The 23,376-nt window shown below is 44.4% G+C and overlaps 2 protein-coding genes across 3 annotated transcripts in view; both read right to left on the reverse strand.

The window, feature by feature from the left end:
* Nucleotides 1–23,376, reverse strand: part of TMEM132B (transmembrane protein 132B) — a 354,214-nt gene that overhangs the window by 61,698 nt on the left and 269,140 nt on the right. The gene's annotated exons all lie outside the window — the stretch shown is intronic.
* LOC308465413 (acyl-CoA-binding protein homolog) lies at nucleotides 20,939–21,367 on the reverse strand. The gene has a single exon (XM_080985406.1). It carries the CDS (start codon nucleotides 21,307–21,309, stop codon nucleotides 21,043–21,045), a length of 267 nt encoding a protein of 88 aa, XP_080841532.1. The 5' UTR covers nucleotides 21,310–21,367; the 3' UTR covers nucleotides 20,939–21,042.

Consider the following 23,376-nt stretch of genomic DNA (forward strand, 5'->3'; position numbering starts at 1 on the left):
AGCCTGAAAAGGGTTCCCTGCCCTGTCTCCGACAGGAAATCCATGGCAGCCTACTAACAATCAGCAGAAATGTTGTAAGTTCCTCATAGCCCCCAGTATAGAGTGTGAGAGAAACTGATCCATCAAACAAACAATTAAACGAGCTGAGGCACTGCTGCCATCCTCGCAGCATCAGTATCCCAAATATTTTTTATGACATTGAGAAAGTAGAACGTCACATGCTTTCAAATGCCTTCAGCTTGTGGGGAGGAAAAAGAGATTGTTCTGCATTGAAAAACAAAACAAAAAACCAGCTGCCTCTCTAAGGCGTGTGGGAGGCAGAAATTCAACAGCTTTTCTCAACAAGGAGATGAAGTGATGGGCACCAATTTGCCTACCCTGTGTGCAGTTTCTTCCTGATGTGAAACTATTAAAGGCTCTGCTGGAAAGAGGGAAAGAGAGAGAGATGCTACCCAGCCTGGATCAGGGAGAGGCTGTACGCAGCTGCAGAAGAGGCCCCAGATTCAACTCCTGCTATCTCCAATTAGAAGGTTCTGGCATCAGATGCAGAGGGGGGGGGGACCTCTGTCTGAAACCTTGAAGGCCCACTGCCAATCAGCCTAAATGAATGGGGACTTCAGACCCAGAGCACCACAGAGGACCTGGCATTTGTCCACCCAAGCAGCGCCCTCACCCCAAAAGGGCAATGTGGTTTGTGAAAGAATGGGCTATGGATTTAAGGATCTGGAAATTTCAGGGAAAGGTGTGGAGTCAAATATTTCAGGAATGAAGAACTGAAGGAGAACTTGCTGGATCATAGAATTGTAGAACTGTAGAGTTGGAAAGGGCCACGAGAGTCATCTGGTCCAACCCCCTGCAATGCAGAAATCTTTTGTCCAACGTCAGACTCAAACCCATCGCCCACCCTGAGATTAATAGTCTCATGCTTTCCTAACTGAGCTATTAAGGACCATCAGAGGCCAGCTTCCTGTTCTCACAGTGGCCAACCAGATGCCAGTTGGAATCCTGCAAGCTGGGCACAAGGGAAGTCGTGCTTTCCCCACTTGTGATTCTCAGAAACTGGCTTCCAGAGGCACACTGCTCAGACTGTGGAGATAGAACATAGTGATCATGGCCAAAGCTGTAGCTTTGCTTCTCACAATGATGGAACTGCCAGAAGGCCCTCGGCGCTAGACCTCAACCACAACCCTCACCAGTCTTCCTTTGCATTCTCCTTGAGTTCTTCTTCTTCTTCTTCTTCTTCTTCTTCTACTACTACTACTACTACTATGGTGTAGCAAGGCCAAGCAAAGGCCCTACCACAGCCACCTACTGGTCACAGTCTGAAGACATTTCAATCACAGCCTTTCCTGGAGCCTCATAGTCTTCACAGACTGTCACAGACTGCCCACGCCAAACCCCAGAGAGTCTATTCCTGGAGTCTTATCCAGTGTAACTTGGGATGTGTCTCTGAACTCCAAACATACATCTTGCTTGCCTGGATGCAGATCAGCAAGGGGTGGATGAGATTGTAGAAACCACCCGCCTACACGGAGGTGACAACTCACATTAGTTGCTCTGCCTGCTTCTGCCTCTGGCCCAGTCTGTTCCTGCTGCATATGGCCCCTGGAAGGTTGCTCAGAAGAGAATGTGGCCCTTGAAGAATGTTCCCCATCCCCCAAGCAGACAATACTGACATGGATGGACAGAGTTTGTCCAGCAGCGTCCTACATTCCTGTGTCTCATGTGTCCTACGCACCCTTTCACATATGATCCATAGCAGCTAAGTGGTTTAAGGAGCACCGCCTGTGTTCCAATTACTATTAGATTTTCATGCCTAGAAGCGCTTAAAACCATGCACTCAATTCCTTTCCTTTCTCCCCCTCCTCTAAGCAGAGCCATGCGCCCTCATCCTTCTACAGAGACATGTGGCTTAGCTTTCGGTTTCCAAGGTATTTAAACATCTGGCTAAGAGCTGACAGTAAACAGGGGACAAATGGTGTGAAATAAAAAGCTACAGGATGGCAACGTGTCTATATTTTACTTTATTTTTACCCTGCACTCCAGATGACATAAACCAGATGCTTTATGCTCCCCCCCCCAATCTGCTTTATGTTCATTGATGATTATGGGGTTTATTTCTACCCAGCTGTCATCCAGTGCAGAGGGACAGGACAAGATTGACTAAAACAGAAAATTAAAAGAAGAGGAAACACAGAATGCAAAATAGGAAACACGGCTATTTATTTATTAAGGTCATGGCTCATGGGTGACTTGAAGGATTAATCACCACAAGACAGGTGGTTTTGCATTTTCATAAAGTATTTAATACACTCCATAGAGATTCTCATTACCCACAGGGGGACATGGTATTTGTCCACCTGAGAGGTGATGAGAAGGAAAAGGATGACTCACCCACCTAATCTGCAAAAGTCCAGGGGGCGGGTTGTGGCATTTGAATATTATGGAGAAAGGTTTGGGGTGAAATCTTTTGGGCATTGAGATCAGAAAAAGAGCTTGCTGGACTGAGCAAAGGACTATCAGAGCCCAGCATCCTGTTGTGAGTCGAGAACCTGCCAACCGCTTGAGGATAAGAAAAACACAAGGACGCAGTATATTAGGTTAATGGGCTAAAAAAGGCCACAACTTTATTGATTACAGCATGTGAGTGGTATTGGCTTAGGCACTGGATAAAACAACAGAGCGTGACTCCACCCACTCAGGAAGGGGTGAGTCTAACAAGGGTTAACCACCAGTAGGAGGAGCCTGTTGATGCAAATACAACTGTAAGCTCCCCCTGATGTCACTGGGGGTCGTGCCATGGCCCTAGCCACAAGCAAGGGTGTCGGACAGGATCCACAACCACCAGATTCCTTTAACGGAATCCCCAAAAAGTGGAGGGGTAGGTGATGGCCACACCCTGCCCTCCAATACACAAACATATGCCAATGCCTAACCGCCAATACCTGAAAAGTTGTGATGATTTGCTACGAGGTAGGCAAAAAACCAAGTGGCCGGTGCCAATTTACCAGTTGGATAAAAATTCCTACCAGGCCCCTCGGGCAACCAAGGTGACCAACCACAGGTCCATAGCAAGGTCAAAAACAAGGGTGGGTGGGTGATCCGACGAAACCCAGCAGCGCAGTGAGGAGGAAGCTCTGCTGCGGCCGCATTTGAGCGGCTAAACCCCGCCCCCTAGCCTCCGCCCGATTGGTTGGCTGCCAGGGGGCGGGGCGGGGCAGCCGGGACAGCTGAGCAGGGGCTGGAACGCCCCCTGCCAACGCGGGAAACGGCTCCCGCTCACAACTCCTCCCCTCTGGAAGGAGGAGAGGCTTTCTCACAGTGGCCAACCAAATGTCCATGGGAAACCCACATGGAAGACCTGAGCACAAGAGCCCTCTCTCCTCCTGTGGTTTCAAGCAGCTGGCAATCAGAGGCACACTGACTGTGTAGAGGGATCACAGCCATCATGGCTCATAGCCATAAATAGCCTTCTCCTCCACGAATTTCTCTAACTAATCCTCCTTTAAAACCATCCAAACTGATGACAATCACTATAACTTGTGGGAGGAAATTCCGTAGCGTTAACTGTCTGCTGTGTTTCAAAAGTATTTTCTTTTGTCTGCCATAAGAACAGAATTCAAAACGTCTGTTGAAGGAAAGCACAGCACCAAGGTGAATCCAGAGGAGGGGGGAAGTGACAAGCAGCTCATTCTGCCCAGAGATTTGGGAGAAAATTTGCCTGGGTCACTGTTATCTTTGATTTCCATAACGAATTGCTTTCCATGAAATTTGTTGAAGTGATTACCAATAAAAAGTATCATAAAAAATCCATAAAAAAACATTAGGAATGAAAACACATATAAAAACAAGATCAAATCCAATGCTGATGCAGATTGGGATAATGATTCCTGCTAAAATGGCTTGTTGAAAATGGAAGGTCCTTAATAGGTGCTGAAAAAACAGATGGTGCCCTGTCTGCTATACAACAGGAGAGATCAGGCATCCCCAACCTGTGGCCCTCCAGATGTTTTGGGCTACAACTCCCATGATCCCTAACTAACAGGACCAGTGGTCCGGGGTGATGGGAATTGTAGTCCAAAACATCTGGAGGGCCGAAGGTTGGGGATGCCTGGGTTAGATGCTGCCACACCAAAGGCCTGATTCTGCATTGTATGGAACAGCTCCCCCCCCCCTTCTGCCCCCAATGAGGTGGTATCTGTTAGGATCTTTCTCCTGCAGACCACAACAAACCACTGGCTATATAAGGGATGAGACAATCGTGGACCAACTTATACCATCAGTTCGCTCCAGACCAGTGCTGAAGTAACACTCAGATCCCTGCCTCTCTGGAAGCCTAGCCTCTTCTTGAATCTAGGCTCACAGTGAGCTATCCATGGTCCTGATCTTTGGGGTATTTCAATGTCAACCTGCCTCATTAGCACATCTTGAACACAGCTATCCTTTGAAATGTGCACTTCTAGAAATTCTGCAATAGTTCCCCAACACCCAAACCGAAACAAAATGCATACAAAAATGGGAATATGTATTTACTTGCTGATGTTGACAAGAGCATATAAAAAGAGCCTGCTAGAATTAGGCCAGTGGCCTATCTAGTCCAGCATCCTGTTCTACCAGTGGACAACCAGATGCCTTTGGGAAGCCCATATAATCTAATAATCCTCTAAATACCAAAGTATATGACAGGCTTAAAAAGAAAGCAAAAATTACAAGCAATAAAATAATAATAAAGTTTTTTTTAAAAAAAAAAAAATCTAATCTGCACATACCAGCAGCACTGTTGTTCCCTGAAGGTTTGTCACAAACAGGGACTTCCGGGTCAGCGCCATCGGTGAATGGCGGAGTTCCTCCGACCGGAGGAACTAGCTCCGTGAAAACTGGGTCTTCCCGCCGCGGCGAAGGCGGGGACCCGCTAGAAATCCCAGGCGGAGGAAGCCTGGGAACGTGGGGTTCGGCAGGGCACCAGAAGCGCCCCCCCTACTCACCGGGAACCCCTTTTTGGGGCGCCGGATTGAAGCGGGGTGAGCGGCGCAGTGCTGCGAACTGATTGCTACTTTCACGGAGTGAAGCCGCACAGCCATTGCCAGAGAGCGCTGACTTTTTCCTGTGGACAATTGGATTTAAAACCCGTGAGTAGAAACGGAAAATTGGATCAAGAAATATCTTAATTTGGCATCGAAGCGGGAAGGTTCAAAACAGGAAGTCCGCCTTCCGCTTTTTGAATATAGACTAAAGCAAAAACTTCGTAAGCTAAAGCCTGGAAAGCTGACAAAAAAGTCTAAATTTCCTTCATTTAGAACTACTGAAACCCCCTTGGAAGCAGGAGAAAAGGGGGGGGATTTTGTTTAACCCCTGCAGGAGAGGGAGCGAGAAGGATGCGTTTCCACCGTCTCTAACCTGGGAACAGGGTGTCAGAGACAGAAATTGTAGGTTCATTGACTGTGAATGGAACATTTTGACAGATAGTTAAAGAAAAGAAACAAGCTGATTCCAATGTTGCCTTTTGCATCTTAAAAAAACAAAATATCTGGAAAATATCTGAAAAACGAAAGTAATTTTCCTTTGTTGGACTTGCCTTAAAAAAAAAAATGGATACAAATAGAAATTGTCTCCTCTAGAGGGAGCTTGTTAAATTGTTGCAGCAGTATACTTGAGGACTCAACAGCTGTGAGATTAAGACCGTGGGAACAGTCTTTTCTGGCCTTGCCTAAAGATGAGCTGGGAGGAAGATTGGGTGCTTGCCTTATGCAAGACAAGTGCCCTGTTGGAACAGATGCATGAGAAGATGGACTTGATGAATGAAAAAATGGATTTGACTGTTGTGGTTAATAACTGTGGACAAACAGGGAACACTGATACAGAAATTATTCAGGGACCAACTCATGAATCAGTACTGACTGGGCAAGAACAGAAGATAATGGAGGAGGATGCGGTTGCACCTCAAATAATACAAATGGAGAGACCCGAGGCCCTACAGGAGCATAAGCCGCTGTCATTGAAGATTGAAGTTGGAATGGGCCAGGGGGAATCTGGTGTTGAGGAGGTTCCTAACTTTGGAGAGACCTTGAAATATGTTTTTAAATATTTTTTGGATTTTATCGAGGACTGTGGGGAGTGGGACTTTGGGGAATGGGTGGGTTTGATGAAGGGAGATGGAGACAATTCTGGGTTGGAACCCCCCAGAGAACTACTCCTCAATGAGAAAGGAAAGGAATTAAGAAAGAGACCAACAAAAGTCAAGGAAAAGGGCAAGTATAAACAAGAAGAAGAAGAAATGCAGAAGGGACATGGAAGAGACTTAAGGGCCTCGGACATAAGGCTTCCAGGTTGATGGACTAGATGGATTGGACAGTAAGGACTGACACGATCCGAGACCAGGTATATGAGACGTTGGATGAAGCTTGGAAGAAAATTTATAAAATAAACTTTTTATTTAGGTAATTGGCTAAAAATTATTGAATATTAGGGGAAATGTTGGAATGAAACTATATGACTCTAGCAGAAATGATATCAGGAGTTATGTATATTTGAAAACTAAGATTTAAGCTTTAAGGTAATTTAGGGTAAGATAAGGTTAAATAAATTAAGGCAATTTGAATAACAGAATATGGGGAAAGATGGTAAGGATTTGCTGAGCTAATTATAAAGTTAAACTGTCAAGATAAATTTTTTAACAAAAATTGAGAAAGATGGAAAGAATTTGCTGAAATAATTAATTAAATTAGAATACAAAAAGGGAGGTGTGAGGAGGTCAATGAAACAAGCAAATGGAAGTTATAGATATGTAATTTGGGATCTATGTTGTTTTCTTTTTTCTTGTGTTTTCCATTTTTCTTTTTCTTTTTTTTGTTGTATTGTTGTTTCTTTTTTTTTTCTTTCTATGTATTACAGTGTTGTTTTTAATTTTTCTTTTTTCTTTATAACTTTGAAACTACTAATAAATATTATTTTTTTTAAAAAAAGGTTTGTCACGAACATTTGTAACATGTGTCATGAACCACAGATTGTTGACACATGTCACACATCCACAGCGAGTGTGTGTTCTATAACATTAGTGCCACTATAACAAACGTGTTCTTCTGAGTATGTACAGGAACATGTGGAACCACCAGGAGGACCTCTTCAGATGATCTCAAATGACCAGAAAGGTTGATTAGAGGAAAGTGTGAGCCAAAATGCATGGTGTTAGGTGAAACTGCTTTAAAAAATGTATAATTAGGTCAAATTGTGTTTAAAAATGGGGGTTTTATTGGATGAAATATGCATACAAATTGTCCTGCGAGTTCTAAGGAAGAATGTCAGGTATGGGAATTACTGAGGGAGTGTTGGTGGTGGGTAGAAATGTTACGACTGTGGTGGACCAAGTGTTCACAATCTTCCCCTTCCCTTTTTCACAATGGGAGAAATTTGGATAGAATGTCTTTTATATGCTAGATTCTTGTGTCCTGTCACCTCAATAGGCTGTAGATTGCCTTTTTTAAGAAATGGAAGAGAGCTTCTCAACCACCACCACCAAAAAGGGGGGGGGGCACTACATGAAAATGCTGTGATGCTGAAATTCAGCCAATGTGAAGACTTTACACAAAGTTGTTCTAGTCAGATTATATTCAATAGACTGATCTGCACTAGAATCAATAGAACATTCTGGAGGGTATTGATTTGCAACTCTGCTCTTAGGAAAATTAACAGATGAGTGAGCAGTTGTGTCCCTGTGCAAGCTTGCCATACTTGGTGGTCAAACATAAAACGACTAGAGGAGACAAAAAGTAGGGACATGCCTCCATTTTGAAGTGGGGAATGATATCCTGTTTCAACATGGCAGGAAGCCTGTGGAGTGCGGGAAAAGAGGAGTATGGGGCTGCAAGGATCAGGAATGGAAAACAAAGCTGGTCCGGCTCAGATACTTCAGGACCTGAGGCAGTTCCCAAAGGCAGGAGTCATTAAAGCTCAAAATGGGACCCAATGACTATCGGAATTTAAACATTCCAGTGCAGGTGTAAGAGGTTTAATGGGGTGGCTTTCTCACATGGACATGAGCACTGTGGCACCATTAAATGTTCGTGAAATTGTCCCTTTTGTATTCTCCAGCAGAAAATTGCTAAAGAGAAAAAATTCTTTTGTGGCTGATCTCATCTCCTGAAAAGTCTGAGTTGTCACTTTCAGGTTGGAACTCTGATATCTCTTTTACCACCAGCTCTAAGTAGTGTACAGGTGTCCAAAACCCCATGAAAAGCACCCTCTGCTCTTATTAAATGAAATTATAGGTGCAGACAAGCAGATTCTGTTCAGCTTATCCAGGATGAGAAGAAAAGACTCTGCATGTATGGAATATTCAGGAAACACTGTATGTATGGAACTCCACCCATACTTTCAGAGTGACTTCATCTTGACCCTGTAGGTTCCAGGTCCCAGAGGTGAGCCAGAAAGCAAAGTAATCTTGTTTCAACCCTCAGAGGCCATGACAATTTAAGTACAAAGTGCACTTTGAACATGAAATTCTCTCCAGTCAAGTGGGAGAAGGCAACTCAAGTTGTAGCCGCCATTCCAGAATAATAATTATCTTTGTGTTTATTCCTAATTCCTCCTCTGAACTCGACTGCATTAGCACTTCAGCTGGGCTCTTCTTAATTACAACTGTAACCTGCTAATAGTGTTTCTTTGTTGTCTGAGAGAATCTACTTCTTATTCAGCCTTGGCTAAATTAAAATTTAATACAACATCAGGTCGCAACAGAACTAGGAAGCAAATGACAGCTGTTTAATTAAAACCTAAAGCTGATTAGATGGCACCACCGAGAGGAATACTCCAGAGGAAGAGTTGAAGGCTACAGAAACTCGCGGCAGGGATAATGGCTCTATTTAAGTCCCCATGTATGGCCAGAGACAAAACTATTATCAAATGGCTGAGATGGTCAATTGGGGGCAGAAGGTCTACCAAAAGCTTGTTGGGAATCCAGTTCAAATTGTGATTGCCTCTCCCATTCTCCATTAACAAGCTGGAAGCCTCAGCCAAGAGTTGGGATTATCGGCAACAACTAAATGGGACATTAATGAAGCTACTTTATTAAATCAGTGAGTGTGGCAGGAAGCCCAAGTAATTAGGGTTTATAGAGTGTTACCAAATGAGGTGGACTGAGCCACACTGACAAAGAGGCAGGGAGAAATAGCTCCTTCTCAAAGCAAACTTTGCCTGACACATAATATCCTAGATTGTGGAGCAGGGCCATGGCTCGGTGACAGACCACACAAGGATGGTCTCAATCCTCAGCCTCTCTAGGTAGGGCTACAAAAGGTTCCTGCCTGAAATTCTGAAGAGTGGCTGCCAGTCAGGGCACAGAGGACCACAGGTTCCCCATGCCTGCTGAAGACATTACTAAGCCAAAATGACCAATGTTCTGGCTCCACAGAAGCTTGTTGTTATTTAATTCAGAACTTTTCTCAGAACCATGAGGACTAGAAAACAGCCACAGCGGGCTCTACTTATAAGGATGTCCTCTCTATCTGGCCCTTGGGACACTCTACAGCCCTTGTCCCTCCTGGCTGGCAATGTGTCATTAAACTGTGATTATGCCTCTTCCTTCCCCAGGTGGAGAGAGTGTGTGTAGATTGGAAACCTCTGGATTTTGCACGGCTTGAATATAACTTACTGTACAAAGGTAAGATTCACATCAGTTGCACGGCTTGAATATAACTTACTGTACAAAGGTAAGATTCACATCAGTTGCTACATGCAATTTTCTCTCCGGCCTTTCTCATCATTGGCATGCAGTCCCTGGAGGATCACCCATAAGGCTATGCAGCCCTCAGTTCACCACCCCTGGAGCAAGGCAGTAGAGGATGCTACAATATCTTGGTCACTCTTATTACTGGTTGTGTGCCAGCAAGGAGGACTAATGACGACCCTGTAGGTCCCGGGGGTTAACAATCGGCCCCCTAAAGGGGTGTTGACTTTCGCTGTTGCCCAGTTAAGCCTATTTCTGACACAAGCCCCAGATACTGAACAAGGAAATCAGCAAATTGTTATCTTCACACTACCTGTCTCTGTTTCTAGTATACTTGGCTACCCCATGGACCAAATGGACTCTTGGCTTGGCCATTCATTAGTTGTTCCATCTACCAGCACACCAAAGTCTTCTGATGCAAGCACTGCTTCTGCCTGCTGAGATGGATGTCCAAGACAGGGTTTTTTACATTCCATGTTAAGAGGTTAATGCAAACACACTGTGGTCCAGTCAACCCAGCAGAAAACAATCTGCCATAAATTAGGAAGAAAAGTGAGAGGCCACCTTACGCAGCTGACAAATGCTACAGCTAAATGCCTTTTGGCATTTACTTGGAACAACTGTCTTTGCCAAAGAAGGCACTGAGCCAATCCATTTGTCTGCAGAAGAGAGTCCCTTTATTGTTATTCCTCTGCCTCACTCCTGCCCTGATGGCCCACCTTTCGAAAATAATTCTGTAAAAACAGTGATGGGGCAACCTTTAGCCTTCTAGATGTTGGTGGGCTCTGACTTCCATCAGCCCCAGCCAGCATGGTCAATAGCCAGAGGTGATGCAATGTGAAGTCCAGCTTCACCTGGAGGGCCACAGGCCACCGCTGGTGCTCATTGAGAGGCCAACCATAGGTGGAGCCTGAGCCAGTGACAGCCAAAGCCACCTAATTCTAGTTTTGTCCACACCCTCCTTCCTGCTGAGTTCTGCAATGGGCAACAACACTGAGACTAAGGAGGAAGAGAAGCTGAGAGTCAGGGCCACCTTTTAGACTTGTAAGTAAGAAGGCTGACACATGGGAGTTGGTTGAGCACAGACTAGGGTTGATGGGGCAGTACCCCACTTGCCCTAACAGGCAATCCTCCACTGGCCACTGGTTCTGCAGTCCTGGTGTAACAGTGGGTGGGAAGGGAAACTCCCAGAAGTCACAGGCCAGCCTTTCTAAAGGCAAGTCCTTAAAATGAAATTATAGTGGAAGATTGTGTTCATCCCTTCTTTTTCTGTATCAATTATTCACTGCTTTATTCCCACCCCCACCCTGCTCTGATCAAAGGGCAAGGCAGTATACATCTGATAAGTGAGCTTAATATCTAAATTAGATGCTTTGCTACAATGATTACAAGCCCCCATAATTTCTCTAACACACTTTCTCTTCCTGCTTGGATGGAATGGTATTTCTAGGATTTCAAATACATATTAATGAATGGCAATCGCAAGGAAAGCTATGTTTATTTTCTGCCACGCAGGCCACGGTGACTCAGATGGAATTTTTCTTTTAAGGGGTGGGGAAAACTTGCCATTTTGGCCTCTGTGCTCAAGACAATTTACTCTGGAGGGCCGCCAAGGAACAGTTTAAAGGTTGCAACTTCCATCGCCAATAACCGCGGAAATGTTTAAGTGAGATGAGGCATTTATAAAGTGTGAAGCAATACTTCCGAAACAACGGTGAGAGGCGGAATCATCGACTTAATTGCCGTACATTCACACTTGACATTGCCTATGGAGGGGGTGAGAAATCAACCGGGGAGGGGGCTTGAGTCAGTCAATGGCAGCACATCAGTACCAAACATTAACATAAGAGCCCTGCTGGGTCATGCTAGAGACCCACCCACTCCAACATCCTGTTCTCACTGTAGTCAACCGGATGACGATGGCAAGCCTGCAGGCAAGGTCTGAGTGCAGTTCTCCCCATTTGTGATTCCCAGCAACAGGGGTTCCACCTGCTTCCAAAGATGGAGATAGAACATAGGCTTCATAGGTAGTAGCCATTGAGAGCCCTATCCTCCATTCATACCTCTAATCCTCTTTTAAAAGCACCCATCTAGAAATCTAGCATTTTGGTGACGCAGTTGTCTTTACAGCACCCTGAGCTCCCTTCTAGTTGCTGTGCCATGCCAGCTCTTAAAATACCTCCAGCCTGTTCATGGCTTACAGTTGGTAGATTATCTCTTCTTCTTCTGCACCATGTGTTTGACCAGGAGGAAGGATATGAAATCCTATTTTATCTAGGGGTCTATATTTCGCAGCATATGTTAATTGCTAAGATGCCACTGCTAAATCATCTTCATTATCCAAACTTAGGCTTCCCCCTGGAATAACATTAAATGTGGCTCACAAGTTCTACTGAGGCGGAAAACTGAAGGTAGCACAATTATACCATCTCTCTCTCTCTCTCTCTCTCTCTCTCTCTCTCTCAGTGTGTGATTTAATATTAATTTTCTCTCACAGGATAAATCCGCCCCTACCTGATATTCCCTGGGGAATCCTAATGGGAAGTAAAGCTGTTACGCAGGTAGATGTGAGGTGGGGAAAGGACTGACCTTTAACTTTGAAATGATAGCCTGCAGGATCTTGACTGTCCCATCTGTCAAAATGGATCACTGTTAATAATGAGGTACAACTCAGAACAGTTAATATGCAAAGAAACCAGCTGGAGAGGAGAAAAATAAAAGTTAGGGGGCAGAAGGGAAGGGAACTTCTTTTATCTCCTTCCCAGAAATTGTTATTTCTTCCAGAAATGATCTCTTCTTTTACAGTGCACCTTACTGAATAAGCATTAATTCAAGCAAATTTTCTGGTGGCTGGATATACCCATAATCCAACTCTCTTTGGATAAATGCCATATAGAACACAGAGGTGGTTGGACCACTTGTGTGTATATACACCAGGTGTGGGGGACCTTTGGCCCTCCAGGTGTTGCTGAACTATAACTCCCATCAGCCCCAGCAAGCATCACCAGGGATGATGGGAGCTGTAGTCCAGCAACATCTGGAGGGCCAAAGATTCCCCACAACTGGTACATACCATAATTCAGTGCAATATCAGGCAGAGAAACCAGTTTTCCTAAGAATCTCAAAGCAAGCAAGTTTCTGGTCCTTATTAACATAAGGAAGTTGCATGTGAGCAACGCATGCTGAAATCTCAGCAGCCACAAGATTCCCTGTGACTGTGAGCGTTGGTTTAGTATCCTGCATTTCTCCACATCATCATTATAAGTAGTAGATGCTTAAAGGCTTTCCCATATTATGAAAACTGTGTCTCCTCTTGGTTGGAGGGTGGGTGGGGAAAGCAGTTCGTTCATTCACTTGTGGTAGGAATGTAAGGAAAGCCAAGAATTCTGTGCCCTCAACCCTAGATGTAAACAATGCTTATTAAAACGGACCATGCAAATTCACTTTGCATCACACTAGTATTATTTATTAAATTTGTTGGTGACTTTATCTTGCCCAAAGCAGCCCAAAGCAACTTACTAACAAGCAAGCTGCTTGCCTCAGTACAGAGCCTGTGTTCATGCACTGAAGAATTTTAATTGTGTTTTCCCCACCTTCCAAATGCAGAGTCCACATAAGAACATCATTTTCAGTTTCCTTCTCATGACAAATTCTTCCTTCAACCATGACTTGTTTGTTTTCCCATAGAGCCTGAAGACTTTTTCCAAAACACACATGCTGAACAGCTCTTTGCTTGTTCAGTCCTGTCTCTACATCTGATTATCTCCTCTTCTCCTTCCCAACTTTTTTTTATATTAAGAATGACCTCAATCTTGCTTGAGTTCAAAATGAAGTCCCACTATTTTATTATTATTATATCTCCCTGCTTGTAATTCTCAGGAAAGACCTCATCTGTTTCCTTTGGAAGAGCCTCATTTTGACATCCTACTTCAGAGGACGTGCCTGTTGCTTTTGTTACCTGAGGCTATTATTTGAGCACTGGTAGGATTTTGCAGCCAGGTGTTCCCTTAAATTAAAGCCACTTGCAAAATAGTACAATCCTATGCCAATATCTGCTGGGATGAGCAGTTTAGGATGCAGACAATCTCTGGCTCAGCCGGCCGTTAAGTCTCCAACCCCAGCTCAGCCAAAGATACACCGGCTTAACTTGCTTAGCCACTGCCCTGTTGGCTGAGCAGAGGCCTCTGTAAGTCCCCAAAGAGGGCATTCTGGGGCATAGTGTGGTGGGACCAGAAAGTGGGGAACTTAGGCTGGACCCTAAGTTGGTTCAGCTTGGTCATATGACCAGGCAACCTGGCTTAAAACATTCTTTTATAGGCTTGTTACCTCTCTGCCAAGTTTAGGCACAGCACCATCAGCAGCCCCACTGCTGAAAAGAGTTTGGATGTGGTGTAACCTTAGGCTGATGTGACTTACCCCAGCTTGCTTTACACCAGCTTCTCATGCACAGGATTGAATTTGTGGTGACACAGGAACAGGCCTTTTCAGTGGTGGCTCTCTGTTTCTTGAAAGCTTCACCAGGGAAGCACGCCTAGCCCCATCTTTGATATTAAGTGATAGGTAGAAACATTTTTCCTACTCAGAAATAAGTCCCATCTATTTCAGTGGGGCTTACTCCCAATAAATAGGGACAGGATTGTAACCTTGGGATCAGCATGAATACAACAGAAGTTACAGAGAAGACGCTGGTAAGTCTTTCTTTCCTTGGGCCTCATCTGCCATGTCTCTTAAGTGGAAGATGTTAACAGGCGTTTACTTTGGTAACACTACAGATGGCTGAATGCACCCAGGAGGAACTCCCAGAAGCCTTTACTAAATGTAACTCATGTATAAAGCTGTATTTTGAAGCGTCTTCTGATGTCATTTCAAAGGACGCATGAAATATCCAAGCTGATGAGAAGACAATGGAAAACAAGGTGACAGCAGCTGGTTTACCTAAGACATTTAAATAGGATCCGGCTGCAACCCAGATTAAGAGCCAGAAGTGGCATTAGGCAAGGAACAGTAAAGAATCAACCCCCTCTAACTGCCCCCAATCATTCATGAGAGGAAGAAATGGGGGAGAAATCTGATTCAGCTTGCACTTAAAGGCAAATTATCATATTCACACTTTATGAAACAATATGAGAACCAAAACACAGCCATCCTTCACACCTATTCGAATTTTACAATGCAGTTCTCTAACTAAACAATGTTCACCAAAATGCATACATTAGATGTACACCCTCAATTAAAAATGTGTTTCGATTATTTTGCTCAGCAATAAAAACTCTACTATCTTTTCCCACAAGCAACCTTATGAAGTCGCTTTTTGGAGTGAGTGGAGTCCTATGTTCACTTAGTGGGAGTAGGAGAAATTTTCAAGGGGGCACATTTAAAAGTGAACCTACCTAATATGTGCATACCAAAATACTACGTGAACTGCAAAAAAGCCACCCTCTGAAATGTGAATTTCTCCTTTGCAATGCAGCTCCCCAGGCAAGTAATACATACAAGAAGTCATGGGTAACAAAATGGCAAATGCATGTCAGTGTAAACCTGCAAAAAGTGATGCACATCAGGGAAAGGCAAGAAAGAAAGTTCTTCTTCATGCAAAACAGAGTTACACTATGGAACTCACACCCACTGGAGACAGGGTCCCAGGGTCCCCCCCACACACCACCCTTAACTTAACTTCTCACGCATGTCTACTTGCATTGCTAAAGTCAGAAAATGGACTGGGTGAGGGAAAGAGGGAGTCAGAGTTCTTCCTTTCAATATGTCCCCACAGTGCACAAATGTATTTGACCTCAGAGACCAGGCACTTGAGAATAAAAAATCACTCTCGGTGAATTGTTTCGTCTGGAATGGCTCTTTGCAAAACACTGCTCTCTGAGGTCATTTGCTTCTCTCTGAAGTCTTCAGTTGGTCATTGTTAAAACTGTTTTCTTTATGGGGAACGTGCTTTTGTTGGATAATGAAAACAAGAGCAGAGAGGCCAGGAAACTGGCCAGGAAACTGACCTAAAGAAAGATGGTTGTCCAGTGGAATGTTCTTCTTCTTCTTCTTAAACTAATATGTAAGCTCAGTAATGTCAACACAAGGAGTGGGGAACATCTGTCATTCTGAGGGCCACATTTCCTTTTGAATAACCTTCTGGAGGCCACATGCCAGGGGTGAGCAAGGCCAGGGGCAAAAAGTGGGGTGATGAATATAAATTTATCTATTGTGCAGTACAACCTGAGAAGGTAGCCCATCTTTGGGAGAAGAAAAATCCTACACAAATCCAGAGTGGAGTCCCTAAGATGGTTGATAGCACTTTGTATGCCTCTTTTCGGCCACTCTGCAGCCAAGCTGATGCCAAACGTTTTGACCTGCTCTCCTTTGGACCACTTCAGAGGGGCTGAGGGGGGGGCTTGTCATTTGGGCAGCCCAGATCATCACCTGAGGCCCATCTTTGTGTGATTCCTTCCCAGGAACTCCAGAGTGTGGCAACTCGAGAACGGGCCTTTTCTGCAGTGGCTCCCTGTTTGTGGAATGCTCTCCTCAGGGAGGTTTAGCTGGCACCTTCATTACATAAGTTCAGGTGCCAGGCAAAAACATTGACCTGTAACCAGGCTTTTTGCTGATTAGACAATCTATGACCTTTTAAACTGGAGGCGTGGAGTATTGCTTTGTTTGTTATTATTTGCTAGGTATTTTTGAGTTTTTATATTGCAAACCTCCCTGTGATTCTCAGATGGAGGGCAGTATAGAAATTCATTTAATAAAAATCACTCCCACTACAAGATCTGGAGAGCTACACAGGTTCTCCAGCTCTGCCACAGGCTTTTGAAAACACGCCAGTTATCTCCTGACTAGAGTCTCCTGTTTCAACTGCTCTGTCTGTTTATTTGAGATGCTTTATTGTGCATTTTAATTATGGATGTTCATATTTTAATATTTGCTTAATTGGTTTTTTTATCCTTTCTAAACCAATTAGCAGCCTCTGTTGACATTAAACGGCATAGACAGGTGACTCTCAACTTACACCGGGGTTACACATCTGGGAACAGTGGGTGAAGCCAAAACTGTGTACAGTGAAAGCACATTGGGTTCAGTGATGGTGTCAGGGACTGGACTGCGGAGGAACGGTGGAGACTGCCACCCCCCTTCTCCTGAAACTTCCAGAGGAGAGCAAGACAGTACAGTGGTACCTCAGGATGTAAACAGGATCCGTTCCGGAGCCCTGTTCGCATCCTGAACAGAACGTAAGACGCAACGGTGCGGCTGCGCGTGTGCGGGTCGCGTTTTGCCACTTCTGCGCATGCACGTGACATCATTTTAAGCATGTGCGCATGCGCGAGTGGTGAAACCCAGAAGTAACGTGCTCCATTACTTCCGGGTTGCCGCGGAGCACAACCCGAAAGTGCTCAACCTGAAGCACATTCAACCTGAGGTATGACTGTATAGATTTACAACAATGGTTTGCAGAAGATCACAGCTCTGAGACAGAAGAGGGACAACGCTGGGAGATAATGGGAGAAGAAGGAAAAGGAGGAGCTGAGCTGGAGAAACTGGCTGGCACGTTATCACTAGAAAGCATTCCTTCTCCCAGAACCCGGCAAACAGTGAAAGTAGGAGAGCAGAGAGCTAAGAGGCAAATGACCTTAAGCAGCCACCGTAAGGGTGGTGGTGCTGTTGATGACTGTGAAGGGAAGGGAGGAGGAGATTACTCAGAGCAACACCATTACCCTGAGAAGCAACATTTCTAAGCCTCTCTCTGTGAACATCGAATAAAAGACTTGGTAAGAGCTTCTTGTCTATCTTTTACTAGTAGCCTGTCATGAGGGGGAGGGATTGGATACCTTGAAGCCTGATAGATGAGTGGGGTTGCCAAAGCCCTTTTTTCCTGGACGTCCTCCCACTTTCCAATCACTTTTTTTAAAAAATGCATATGTTTGCCAAGCGCATAAGTTGAAAGCATGCAAGTTAAGTGCACGTAAGTTTCGAGTTACCTGTGTAAGTTATTATTATTGTTCCTAGCCTTTCCTCATAGGATTTGGGCTTCAAGTTGTTTACTCTCCAAAATTAAAGTGTTTTTCAATGAAAAAATTGAAGTGTGCCAGGAGCATATTTTATAGCAGGGATTCTGTAACCCCCATAGGATCATGAACTGTCACTTATTGCTCTTTTCAATTCTTATATATTGTACCTTATTGCATTCAGATTGTAATATGGCAAAATGCAATACATTACAAATAAAAGGAGTGATTGAAACTACAGTTAAAAATCAATGTGAATATATAATGTAATGGATGTGGCATCTCTTGTCTTCAATGACAAATTCATTGACAGGGCATGGACCATCGGTGGTCTGTAGACCACAGTTTGGGAGCTGTCACTTTAGGGGACTTGCAAAATCATATATAAAGTAAGACTGGACCTGGAAAATGGCAGAACCGGTAAAAGTGGGAAAACAACACAAAACAGCAAGACTCCTCTTTGCTTGCCCAAAGTAGCAATTTTGTTCAGCTACAAGGCAGAGGGCACACTGCCTGCCAGAGAAACAATGGACTGAGGGGAGGTAATCTGCTTCCAAAAATCTATTTTTAGCATCAATTTTATCTGCTAGCAATTTACCCTCACAGCTTCTCTCTCTCGGCACCTGTTTACTTCTATTTTAGAGGCCATTTTTATTGTGCCCAAATCTTTGAGATGAAAAATTCAATCCCAAATTTTTTACTTGTGCTAGGTTACCCCCCCAAAAAACGTGTTATGTTGACTGGTTGTGATGCTGCAGCAAAAAACGCTAATGCTATTCTAGGCTGCCTCCACAAAAGTATAGTGTCCCAATCAAGGGAAGTAATAGCACCACTCTATTCTGCCTTGGTGAGGCCACACCTGGAATACTGTGTCCAGCTCTGGGCACCACCATTTAAGAAGTGACAAGTTGGGACATGTGCAGAGGAGGGCAATTAAAAAGAGGTTGGGTGGTCCTATGTCATGTATGATTTAGCTGAGATACCTGCATCACAAGAGGTTGAACTAATGACCCGTGAAGTCCCTTCCAAGCCTACAATTTTATGATTCTATGATTCTCCTCTCTCCCACAGTATAACACCTAATCCCACAGTAATATCTAACATGTCAAATGTACCTGGGTTTCCCCACCTGCCTCGAGCCGCAGTCAATGAAATCTCTCCACACAGTGACATCACATCGCAAGTTTCCTGGTTTGAGGTGTTACCGGAAGAGAGAGGAGCCAAAGGAGAACGAGGGCTGTGGCTCAGCAGCAGAGCATCTGCTTTGCACTCACAAGGTCCCAGGTTTGAACCCCGGCAGCATCTTCAAGCAGGAAAGGTGAGACTCTCTGCATTGAAGCCTGGAAAGCCACTGCTGCCAGTCACTGTAGACAAAACTGAGCTACAGGACATTTTTTCTACAAAAAGAGGTGCTGGAACTTGTTGAGGGGAGCACCCAGCTAATGCACCACTCGCCATGCCAGCCACAGTCTCCGTCACAAAACAAAGATTGTTGTTCCGCATGCAGCCTTTGGCGCACAGCATTCAGGCTGGGGGAAAAGCCCTGCTCAGCTAAATGGGCAGTGGTCTGACTCAGAGTAAGGCAACTTCCTATATATGTTGCTATGGCTGTTCTTTCTGTGGCTTCTGCAATGCAAAGATTCCTCACTTACTTTATGAGAAAAAGCTGGTCGACACATTACACTTAACAGAGCTACAAGCTGCCTCTAGGCATGTAAATGTGGAAGGGTGTACACTTCTTGATTTGTACAGCTCAGCTTCCATGTACACAAGTAAACATACTAGACAGTTGTTGAACATTACATGTGAATAACTGTATGAGCATAAAGTTCAATTATTTCATATACATAGGCACATAGACTGTACACCTGTTGATGGTCTGTTTATGACATTTATATGCCAGCTTTCCTCCAAGGAGCTTGAGGTAGTATATGAGGCTCTTCTCCTCTCCACTTTATCCTCATAACAACAGTGTGAGGTAGGGATAGGTTAGACTGGGAGAGAGAGACTGGTTCCAGGTCACCCAGTGAGCTCCATGGCTGAGTGGGATTTGAACTGTGGCCACTCCAGGTCCTAGTTTGATACTCCAGTTTGATACTCCAGCCATTGGCACATGTGAACACCCCAAATTCACAGCATTCCTGTGCAGCACTGTGAGCAACCTTAGGGCGGTACTCAACTAAGATATACTCTGAATCAATCGGTTTAAATTAATGGGCCTAGCTTAGTCAAGATCATGTATTTCAATGGAAGGGGATTTCGAACAGACCCGCTGAAACGCATGAACAGGACTAAGTTAGGTCCACTCATTTCAAGTAGGGCTTAGTTTAACGCTATTCACAGTGTCTTACTTGCAGGACAAAGTCAATACAGTGGTACCTTAGGTTACAGATGCTTCAGGTTACAGACTCCGCTAACCCAGAAATAGTACCTCGAGTTAAGAACTTTGCTTCAGGATGAGAACAGAAATCGCACGGCAGCAGTGCAGCAACAGTGGGAGGCCCCATTAGCTAAAGTGGTACCTCAGGTTAAGAACGGTTTCAGGTTAAGAACGGACCTCCAGAACGAATTAAGTTCTTAACCCGAGGTACCACTGTAAATATATCACTCTTTTTCCCCCATAGGAAGACCAATATGGAGAAGAGAAAGAGGCTGAGAAGTCAGTGGGATGGTTGGGAAGACTTCACAGGCCAAATCTGGCCCAAGGGCTGCCGTGTGGTTCTGGTGGCATCTAATCCTATCTCCAGAGAAGCTTCTATGTGAGAACCGGACATAACGGTGGAGGGTATTCCTTCCAGATTTCACAGAGTCATAGAATTGTAGAGTTGGGACAGACCCCAATGCTCATCTAGTCCAACCCCCTGCAATGCAGGAATCTCAACTAAAGCATCCCTGACAGATGGCCATCCAACCTCTGCTTTAAAACCCCCAAGGAAGAAAAGTCCACCACCTCTCGTGGGAGCCTGTTCCACTGCCAAACAGCTCTTACTGTTGGAAAGTTCATCCTGATTTTGAATCAGAATCTCCTTTCTTGCAACTTGAAGCCATTGGTTCAGCCCCTACCCTCCAGAGCAGCTTGCCCCATCTTCCATGAAACAGCCCTTTAGATATTTGAAGATGGCTATCATATTTCCTCTCAGCCTCCTCTTTTCCAAGCTAAACATACCCAACTCCCTCAACTGTTCCTCATAAGGATGCGTTTCCAGACCCTTAATTTTTTTTTTTAAAGAAGAAAAAAGTTTATTGCAGATAATGATGTTCACATCAGTCTGAAAATGAGTAGTGCCCTTGCCTTTGAACTAATTGTCCAAAGAAAATCTACAGTCCATATTTCTCTATCATCTCATTTGCTTTAGAAATGTAAGCCTTCATGGCATCTTCTTTTGACATACCTTTCTTCTGGTTCCATGCTTCCCATTTTGCTTTGCCTTTCAAATCCAGCATCCCAGGACACTCAATATTAATATTTCCCACGGTCGACTGCTTGTAGAGTCCATACAGTTCTTTTAGTTCATCGTCAGTTGGTTTGGTCTTTAGTTTTTTTACTTTTTCTGCCACGGTGTTGAAGTCAGCCTCCAGAGTCATGGTGCACAACCTGCTACAGCTCCTGCACTCTCAGCAAAGCCCCGCCCCCGTCCGGAATGAAGCCCTTCCAGACCCTTAATTGTCTTGGTCATTCTTCTCTGCACTCATTCAAACTTATCAATATATTTCTTAAATTGTGGCGCCCAGAACTGCACAAGTATTCTAGGTGCAGGCTGACCAAGGCAGAATAGAGTGGTACTATTACTTCCCTTGAGATCCCAATTATTTGTCATTTGGAGCAATTACATAATTTCTGTCATACGCTTGGTTAATTGCATCACCATTTTGTAGATGTGCCAAAGCAGATGACAGGGTCAATGTTTACCCCCCAAAAGAGAGGAAAACTCAAAAGGTGATAAATGAATAAGTAATCAGGGACATTAACCTTGGGCAGCTGTTTCAACATTCTGGATCGGAGATTGTCTGCTGGGCCAATATGTTGAAACAGCTGCTGTTATATTTTAAGATAATTTTATTCGGTGACTTGGAAGGTGACTGTTGTAGGAATTTAGCTGAAAACATTTCAAGTCTAAAACTGAGACCTTAACCTATTTCTTATCCCAAACGACACAGCAATACAGATGGGATATATTTGTGGACACACACCCCACGCCTGCCCCAATTACTCTTTAATAATGCACCCTGAAGTTCAAATCTCACTGAAAGTTTGTTTCCATGGTGGTAGTCAACTAAGTTTAACTCAGAGTACATCTATTCACAGAATCAAAGAATTGTAGAGTTAGAAGGTATACCAAGAGTCATTTGGTCTAACCACATGTGATGTAGGAATCACAGCTGAAGAATCCCTGACAGACAGCCATCCCATCTCTGTTTAAAAATGTCCGCCACCTTCCAAGGCAGTCTGATCCAGTGTCAAACAGCTCTTAGAGTAAAAAAAGTTCTTCCTAATGTTTAGTTGGAATCTCCTTTCTTTTGATCTGAATCCATTGGTTCGTGTCTTACCCTCTAGCCCAACTTAGTAATGTTCATTAATTATAATGGGTCTACTTTGAGTAAAACTTAACAGAACACTACTCCTTGTGCTTATTATGTTTTTATACATGTTGAAAGCCACTCAGAGTGGTTGGGGCAACCAGATTTTTGGGGGTGGGGGTGGGGTGGTATTAACAACCCCCACCACCACCAAAGAGTTGGGGGACTTATTTTTATTTACCTTCATTAATTAAACTACTTATCATTAAGAGGCCATTCAGGCATTGTTATTTATTATTTATTTATTACTGTACATTTCTATACCAACTTTTCTTCCAAGGAGCTGAAGGTGGGGCGCATGGTTCTCCTTCTCCCCATTTCATCCTCACAGCAACACTGTAAGGTAGGTGAGGCTGAGAAGCAGTGACTGGTCCAAGGTCCCCCAGTGAGCTTCATGGCTGAGCGGAGATTCGAACCCTGCTCTCCCAGGTTATAGTCTGACACTCTAACCATTGTACTATGCTGGCTCGCTTGGTGTCCTCCAGATGTTGTTGGACTACAACTCCTATCATTCACTGGCTGGCTGCCCTGAACCAGCCCCTACCTGCCCAACTTCTCACCTAGAGTGGGCAGACCAAGAGGTACAACTCTTACTATGATTCCATATGATGCATTCCATCCACAGAAGCCTGAATTTTCTACACACGCATCTCTCCGGCCAGGTAAGCAAGAGGCTTTATCAGGGTTCAGTGACACATTCCAGCAAGACAAAGAGCAACCAATGGGCTGAAAGGGGTGTGGCCTGGGAGACAAAGCAGCCTGGCAAGAATCCCAAAGCCCAGGTCACATTCAGCCCCCAGGCCTGAGATTCCCCACTCATGCTGCCAACGACAACACATCCTGAAGGGCAGCCCCAAAAATCAACAGAAGCAGAAGTCAGAGTGAGCAACAACATCTTACCACCCCACATTTGAGGCTGCCTTGCCAGCTTCCTGCACCTGCCATCTGCTCATTCTTTTGATGTGAAAATATTCCGCTTTCCAGAGAGGCAATTTGGAGGCATCTGACTTGGTGCTGCTAACCCCCTCCCCATTTGCTGTGCCACCCTTCAACAGGTATTCCAATGACAAATTT

Source organism: Podarcis pityusensis, assembly GCF_964106645.2.
Source record: "Podarcis pityusensis genome assembly, chromosome: 16".
In the NCBI taxonomy this organism is placed as follows: Eukaryota; Metazoa; Chordata; class Lepidosauria; order Squamata; family Lacertidae; genus Podarcis; species Podarcis pityusensis.